Below are 8,718 nucleotides of genomic sequence, written 5' to 3' on the forward strand. Positions count from 1 at the left end.
CCTGGCTCATGTCAGCATCTCTCTGTGAGGTCACCACTTCCCCACCACCTTTGACCAATAGGCTGAGGTCCTGCAAAAGGCCTTTGTGATGTCACTGCCACACACACCCCTCCCCTGAAGTAATATTGTCCTGCCGCTGACCAGACACTTTGAAGGTTTGAGCTACTCCCTGTGGATCACCCAACTCAATGTGTGTTAATTCTAGGAAGCAAGCCGGCTAGACGGTAAAACATCAGAGGCTGCTCCCAATGCTACACTCAGTTTTAACAAAATTAGTAGACTTTATGGCCAGAAGAGACCTTTGGAGCATCTAATCTAACCCCCTGCATATCACAGGCTTCCTGTATAGTACAATAGTTACTTTTTGGGCACACACATTCCAGAAAGGCATCTAGTCTTCATTCAATGACATCAAGAGATGGAGAATCCACCACTTTCCCTTTTAGTGAGTGCCAGGGGATTCCATTTCCCCTTCCACTAGCTCCCCATTTACAGTGAGCCAGAGCAGTACCTGCAGCAGGGAGCGGGAGTTGCTGGTGGCCTCAGAGGCACAGCCCCTGCAGTGCCTCAGGCACCTGGCGCAATTGCCGGATGATGCGGAGCTGGTGCATCACTTTGGCCGTGACGTCCTCCTGCTGCAAGGGAACGAGAACCTTTCAGAGACTCAAACGCCCCGAGGAATCAGGGGGAATTAAGGGCACCTGGAACCAACAGCATTTCCACCCAGCACCTGCCCACCTCAGAGGGATGGATTCACCTCCTGACCCCCAGAATGGAGTCTTCTTGTCCTTTCTAGTAACCTCCAGTGCCAACCCCCCTCTTTGTAGGGTGAGCTCCTGCCACCTCCCCCTCAGTGCCCTTGACAGCTGATCCACCTCCAAACCACAGTTCGAGTTCTCAGAACCCTCTCCTCCAGCCCCACCCAGGTTGGACAGGGAGGGGGCTCTAGCAGGAGGGTCAGGAGGGATTCTGTCATCAATTAAGTGGGTTGCGGGGAGGTGGAGATCTTGCCCCAAGTCATCCCAGACACTAATGCTAAGCCACAGGATGGCAGCATCTAGTGTCAGTGGAGTCCAAGCACTATTTCAACCCCACAGTTTGGGATGAACTTCCCACAAGGGGAGGTGAAGAGCACCCCCAGCAACACACACACACACACACACAGACACCACTCCTGGTGGTGGGAGGGGAACAAGAGAAAGGAAGGAGGGATGGAGAAAAGGTAAAACAAAAAAGACAAACCCTAATGTCCCCAGTGATTCTACGGGACAAAATCCCAGGTGGGGAATAAAATTCTGCCACCTTAAACCAGTGTTTTCCATGCCTCGAATTCAGCTGGCACCAGATGGATCAGACTGAGCAGGTTCCAAAACCTCTTGGAGGCTCTTACCTTCTAAACAGGGACTTCTGTTTTCTAGTAAAATCAGTAAAAGGAAAGGAGAAACCTCGAAAAAGGCTCCTCCTCGCGCTCACGTACGTGAACCCTAATACTCTCTCAGTCCTCAATGAGAGACCTCGAGAAGGAGACTTGCTGAAGCAAAGCCACAGGGGTCTCTGAGGTTTCCCTGGCCCTGCGCCCCGTCCTGTCTGGCTGATGTCAGCATCTCTCTGTGAGGTCACCACCTCCCCACCACCTTTGACCAATAGGCTCAGGTCCTGCAAAAGGCCTTTGTGATGTCACTGCCACACACACCCATCCCCTGAAGTGCTAATGTCCTGATGCTGGCCTGACACTTTGAAGGTTTGAGCTGCTCTCTGTGGATCACCCCACTCAATGCGTGTTCATTCTAGGAAGCAAGCCGGCTAGACAGTAAAACATCAGAGGCTGCTCCCAATGCTACACTCAGTTTTTCCAAAACTAGTAGACTTTATGGCCAGAAGAGACCTTTAGAGCATCTATTCTAACGCCCTGCATGGTCACGGGCTTCCTGTATAGTACAATAGTTACTTTTTGGGCACACGCTTTCCAGATAGGCAACTAGTCTTCATTAAATGACATCAAGAGATGGAGAATCCAACACTTTCCCTTTTAGTGAGTGTCAGAGGGCTCCATTTCCCCTTCCACTAGCTCCCCATTTACACTGAGCCAGAGCAGTACCTGCACCAGGGAGCGGGAGTTGCTGGTGGCCTCAGAGGCACAGCCCCCGCAGTGCCTCAGGCACCTGGCGCAAGTGCCGGATGATGCGGAGCTGGTGCATCACTTTGGCCGTGACGTCCTCCTGCTGCAAGGGAACGAGAACCTGTCAGAGACTCAAACGCCCCGAGGAATCGGGGAATTAAGGGCACCTGGAACCAACAGCATTTCCACCCAGCACCACAGGAGTGCTGTGCTCTGGACTAACAGAGGCCCCTCCAACACACTCAGGGGGAAAAGTGAGTAAAAGCACTAGCCAGGTGGAGCCCTGCTTGGGTGAGTAAAAGTCCTAACCTGCTCCTTTCGAGGATCTGGAAGAGTAACTAACTACAGACTTTAACCGTTCTGTTCAGCTAATCTGTCTTCTGTGTTCAAGCCCTTTGCTATTTAGTCCAAGTCTAATAAAATGTGTGAGGTCAATGAGTGGATTTCACATCAGCAGATATTCGCTTCAAACATGGATAGAAACAGCAGCTGGATTTTCTTTACACCATGAAGAACATTGTAGCCTGCATTTCCCCAGCACAGCCCCTACAGCTAATCCTTACATAGAGGAGTGGTTCTAACACATCCCCAAGCCAGGGTCAGACCTAAGATACCCCATAGAAACTGTTGCTGGACCAGTCTTAAGTTATACAAAGCAAATGCAGTAACTGACCAACCCAACGGATGCAGTGTTTATGGCACAAGGAGCAGTGAGTTATTTCAACAGGCCCCAGCATGATACACCAACGGGCTCAAGTGTTTAATCCAATGGCCTGTTAGAAGATCCAAGGTATGAGCATAGAGATCACACCAGCTACACCCCAATGGTCTGAATGGGAAAAGGAAAGAGATGCTTCCTGCCCCCAGCTGGCTCTCTCTCCTGGGTGGTACCCCCTGGATAACTAGCGATTGTAGCTGCAGATACCCCATAGGAAGACTTGCACTGTGCTCTGAACATGTTTGGGCTTGTTCTGCTGCCTGCATGTACATGTGGTGGGGGGCTATGGATGGAAAGGTGGTGTCTATGCCCTGAGTATGCAGTGGTCTCTGTGTGCTGGGGATCCTTGCACCTGTGCAGAGCCCTCTGGAACTCAACTACTCCTCCCAACTGCCTGGTGAAGCTAATGGGGGTCTGAGTAAATGCAGGGGCTGGTTTGTGCAGGGCTCACTGTAGGATCAGGGCCTAATACTGCCCCACTCTGGCACTTGCAGCCACTGAAGCGGAGGATCGTGTCTCTGGATGGAGGCCCGCTCACATCCCTCTGTAGGACAGAAACATGGGTATGAAAATCTAGGCTTGCTTTAAAGGAGTGACGTGAGCACCAGCCTCAGCCCCAGGCCTCTGTCACCCTCCCCAGCTGGCTCCAGGCATTTGCACTCCCTGCTTTGATTTTACTCCATGTGTGAAGGGCGATGGGGAGGTTATGGGAAGAAGTTATCCATGGTGTGATCTGCTGTCACTCCGGCTGGGAAGGGCCCTGGCACTGGAGTAACTAGGCCAGGAATGATAACGGGGAGAGGGCAGAGCCGAGCATAGTGGCTATGACTGAGACGCCCCCCCACCCAAACTTTTCCCTGAGCTTGTCTCCACGCTTAGTCCTGCCCTGTGGCTGTCACCCCCAGCATCTCCCCAAATGCTCCCCTGATACCCCCTGAGCCTGTGGGTTCCATGTATTGAACTGACACTTATATTAGACTGAGTGCAGTTAGTGGAGATGGGAAATGCTATCAACAGCAAAGGTAAAAGCCACCTAGGAGAGTCTGCTGAGGAAATGCCTGTTGCTGGGACAGTGCTCATGACGGTATCAACTCATACACGAGCCAGCCACCAAACCGTGGCAGAGAGATTGTCAAACATTTAACAGGGCTCCCAGGAGAAAGCAAAACTCAGGTAATGATACCTGATGGAGTTGTTAGTCTGATGTATTGTGCATGAATGGTACTGGGGTAAGGGCCAAAGGCCTCCCCCGGGACTGGAGCCCCAGTCTGCTGAACGCTACACAAAGAGGTGGTCTGCCGGGAGAAATACCACACGGCATGAGCCAGCCCTGGGACAGAGAACGCACCCAGCCTCTGGCAGAGTGGACAGGGAAGCAAACAGCTGCAGCAACCACCCTGCTGCCCACTGACCTGATCGCCTGGATTGAAACATGCCAATGAGCCGGTGTGGAATTCCCTGGCTGATGGGCACTTCCAAAGTGAGGGCTATATTCATTGGCAGCGTGGTGGGCCTGATGCAGGCATATCACCTTGTCTATGCCAGGGGGATGCTAAAGATTTTAGCCCCCCTGCCCGCTCCAGGAGCAGCCTGAGTCCTGTCTCGGCTGAATGCACAGGTTATTACGCTGCTCGGCTGGCACCGGGAGCTGGAGGGTTGCCTGAGGAGAAGTGTCCACATGCAATGTGTGAGGAGGTCCCTAGTGATATACACATACCGTCCCAGGGGAAAACCCTGCGGTCCCGATCCTACACTAGCTCTGTGCTGCTGTGACCCGGAGCCCATGTGGTGGAGTTGCCCTGAAGCCCGCGCTCCTTTCCTGTGGTCAGCAGAGCTGCACACTGGCAGGGCCGGCCCATGGGCAGTCAGGTGCAGGATGTGGCCTACCCTAGGAAATGTCCCCTCAGTCAGGCATCCCACCACCCTCTACATGAACCGAGGAGAACTCAGAGCCGTGGAAACAGTTTCCCCGGTCTCATATATCATCGCAGTGGTCAAGGCTCCCATCTGGAACAGCTGGGACTCCATCTAGGCAAACAACCCCTATGTCAATTGTAACACTGCCATTTTCCAGGCTCCACCTCCTTCCAGACCTCAGTGGTCAGGGTAGAGAGCGCACCTTCCTGATTGCTTTGCTGAGCTGTCTGTCAAGTGGCCCCTGCCCTCTGCTGACATCATCACTGGGCTATAAAAGCTGTGCAGGGGCTGGTTTGTGTATTGCTGAGGGAGCTTCAGAGTGCAGGCTTGGTGAGAGATGGGCTGAGCGCTGGAGTTACACTGTGGTTTTGGGGCGCCAGGGTCTGAAGTGTTGAGTTCTGGGGGGATTGTTTTGTTTGAGCTTGTCTGTCATTGGAATGGACCTTAAAGCTGTGCTTGCCTTGCCGTGTTTGGGCTTTCAATTGCGAGAGCTGGAGAGTTTGAACCCCTTTCAGTTCTTGCGCACTGTTAGTGTGGGACGTCGTGATGTTAGATGACTGGCCCACGCTCCACTTCAGTAGGCAGCACTTGCATGTGTGTCTAGCTCTGACCTGGATTACTATTGGCAGAAAGGGAAGGGGGACGGGGCACAGAAAGACTGTTAAAGAGAACAAAATCACTCCTGACTATGGCTGCTGTTCTAAGCTCCCAGTGAACTCATGACCAGGAACAGCCAAGTGCCTGTCTCAGGAAGGAAGAGCTCTGCTCCCTCCCGGGGAAATGTCTTCTCTTGGGAGCCCGTCTGCCCAGCTAGGCCTCCTGTGCAGCTTGGCCCTGGCTGGCCACGGCCACACAGTGCTGCTGTTCTGGGGGCTGCTGGAGCTCGTCTCCTTGCACACCCTGATGCTAACTGCCCATCCATCAGGGGCACTGCGCTTGGCAAAGAGAATCCAGCCTGGCCTGGGGCGTGTCCATGGTTGGGGTGTGGTAGACATCTCCTCTCCAACCCCATCCCCATGTCCAAGGAGGTGGTGCCCAGAGGCGCTTGGTCTACTCGTGGGAAAGGAGAGGGGCCCGACACTAGAAACACCCAGGATTGCTCTGTTCTCCCCTCCTCTCAGTCTAACCTGTGTTGCTGCAGGGGCACTGCCAGCCCCTTCCTACCGCTCTGCCGGGGCTCGGCTCCTGGCGTGTGGAGCGCATGGGGGGAGGGAGAAGCTGACTCCTCCCTTAGTGCAGTTACTGCCCTGACCCTGCAGCTCCCTGTCATGGCTCTGACTCCTGCTGGCAGGAGGAATTTCCCCTGCCTTTGCCTGGCCCTGCGTCCTACTCACTGAGGTCTCCAGGGCCTGGGACAGGTTTCCTTGGTCCCAGCCATCCTTGTAGCTAGGACAAGCCAGAAAAGAGAGCTGCAAAGGGCCACGGCACTCCTGCATTACCGGGTCCTGCAGCGTGGCTTCCCTTCCTGGGGAAGCACCTGGGTGCCCTACGGTGGTAGGCACTGACTGGCCAAGGGACTGCAGCAGCTGTTAGAAATGAGTGTGAGGCTGCAATCTGGTGCAGGCCTCAGGCTTCCAGCTGCTGATCCCTTAACGGTTCCTCCTGGTTCTTGCAGTGACAACTCCCTTCCGCATGTCTGGTAACGCGAGTGAAATCCAGGCTGCCTGCCCTGAGCCCCAGGGACAGGAGCAACAGGTAGGTCCATGCTGGGGAGCCGGTGTCCCGCTGGCCTTCTGATAGAACTTCATTGTGGCAGAAAATGCTGATTTTGCTGGAGTGAAATGTTTTAGCAAATCTATTGCGGCGTCAGCAAAACTTTTGATGGAATGCAGGCAGGCTTCCCATGGAAACCTGCCAGTCTCTGAGGGGGAGCCCCGCAGAGTCCTGGGCAGCCTGTCTGGAGCAGGGTCTCTGAGGTCTTGGAGGCTCCCGCTCCACAGAGCAGCTAAGTGAAATCGATGTTCTTGTCACTCTAGCAGTTGCTATAACTGAAAAGGTCAATTTCCCAAATCTTGTTTCAAAACATCTTGGAGTTTCTGATTTTAACTGTGTGGTGCTCTCTGGTTTGCAGAGAAGTTCTTGTTATTTGCTTTTCTTCCAAACTGGCTCTGGGAAGTGCTACCTAGAACTGTTCTAGAGCAGCCCGGCACTAGTCACTGCTGCACTGATTGCAGATGCTCACCCTGGAGCACAATGGGATTCGTGCAGGGGCCCTCCTCAGGCAGGACTCTTTCCATCAACTAGTTCTTGTGAAAGGAAGCCCAGAACTAGCTGTATTAATCCTGGCAGCAGCAGTGATGGGGGTTAGCGCTTAGCTGTGGCATCCCAGCCAGGATATAATAGATAAATATCGCCCCCTATGCTGCTGGGAGCGGAGCTCTGCCATGCTGTACGTGTGCAGAAGAAAGCAAGGATCGTTCTGGGGATGTTGCTAGCTATTCTTGTTGAGCCAGCTGGGGTTATGGTGTGGGGGAGCAGAAATGGCCTGGGATGGGGAAGCACCGAACCCTTCAGCACCCAGCTCTGTGGCTTGCTGGGTATAGAGTTAACAATCCCAAGAGGGTAACCGACTGAGGAGTCATTCGGTCCAGACAGTGGATGTTCCCCAACTGACTCCGTCCGTTCCCTCCCTCAGACTGCAGTGGGCAGGGTGGCTGACCTGCCCTTGGTCAGATCTGCCTGTGAGATGGCCTCTGACAGCTACACGGCCACCAAAGAGACCCACCCAGCCATGAAAGCTGTCTGTGACGTGGCAGAGACTGGGGTGAGGGCCATCACCTCTGCTGCCGTCACCGGGGCACAGCCCATCCTGGACCAGCTGGAGTCACAGAGTGAGTAAGGGAGGGGAGACAGGAACACTCCTGTATGAACAGCCTGGGGTGGGTACCTGACAGCTTCTGCCTCAGTTCACTCTAATGTCCTGGCAAATGAGTGTTTGTAGACAGTGCCCCTTTCCTGGTGTCCTTGCAGCTGGACACAGGTCCTGGAACAAGACACTAGGCAGGTAACACTCCATGGGGACTAGCGCTGTACTGCAGGGATTGCTGTGGGGCAGGGCATGGTTTCCCCCTGTCCTAGGACTGAGAAGCCAGCTGAGAGCGAGCAGTGTCAGGCATCCAACCCTGATCTCTCCATGGCCATAAAGCCAATGGGGCACTAACCAGTCTACAAAATGCTGGAGTGATGCTTGCAGGAGCCTATTGGAATCCCTGACGCGCTAGAGTGCAACAGAACATTAATCTCCAAGAGGTTCTGGTTGCTTCAGGGGGCTGTCTTGTTCTCCTGAGGGATCTTGGGGCTAGTGCTCTGAACCCAGAACTGGCAGCCAGGACCTGAGTTCTAATCCTGGTTCTCATGTGACTTGGTTGGCCAAGTTGCATAACCTCTTCCTGAGCCCCACACACACATGGGGAGACTATTTACAACAAAGGGACATTGGGCAGGGGATCCCCCTGCCCAAATGCTTGCTGTGATTGAGCACATAGGAAGGAGCTGAGGGGAAACAACTCTGATCCTCTTCTAGTTGCAGCAGCAAATGAATATGCCTGTAAGGGACTAGACACCCTGGAGGGGAAGCTGCCGGTGCTGCAACAGACTGTGCAGAAGGTAAGAACCCTTCATCTTGGTTACAAAAAACACACATTATGGTTTTTGGGCAGACCACAATTACTGCCATGTCTACTCCATTGATGCTGCTAAGTAGCAACCAACACTTTCTTGAAATCCAGGTTCTGTCTGGCGCTTCCCACAGCTGTAATGCCTCCACAAGGAGGCCACAGTCAGCTCAATGTGGGGGGGGTGGTGTAAATACTGGTTAGTATGCTAGAAAGCTTCCACAGATGAGCATTAACCACTTGGAGGGAGAGATCCCACCGCACTTCCAGGCTTCTCTTGCTATGCTTCCCTCCTCCTCTTCTCCTCTCTTCTTCCCCCCCCCCCCCCCCCCCCCCCCCCCCCCCCCCCC

General features: G+C 53.8%; 1 protein-coding gene across 1 annotated transcript in view; it reads left to right on the forward strand.

Moving 5' to 3' along the window:
- The first annotated feature begins 5,534 nt into the window (after window positions 1-5,534).
- Window positions 5,535-8,718, forward strand: part of LOC112117650 (perilipin-3-like) — a 6,355-nt gene continuing 3,171 nt past the window's right edge. The window contains exons 1-4 of the mRNA XM_029914320.1: window positions 5,535-5,730; window positions 6,370-6,449; window positions 7,390-7,585; window positions 8,278-8,360. Of these exons, the coding sequence (XP_029770180.1) occupies window positions 5,535-5,730; window positions 6,370-6,449; window positions 7,390-7,585; window positions 8,278-8,360 (555 nt within the window). The remainder of the gene's footprint in view (window positions 5,731-6,369; window positions 6,450-7,389; window positions 7,586-8,277; window positions 8,361-8,718) is intronic.

Source organism: Terrapene carolina, unplaced genomic scaffold (genome assembly GCF_002925995.2).
Source record: "Terrapene carolina triunguis isolate 2854851 unplaced genomic scaffold, T_m_triunguis-2.0 Scaffold35022, whole genome shotgun sequence".
Lineage (NCBI taxonomy): Eukaryota > Metazoa > Chordata > Testudines > Emydidae > Terrapene > Terrapene triunguis.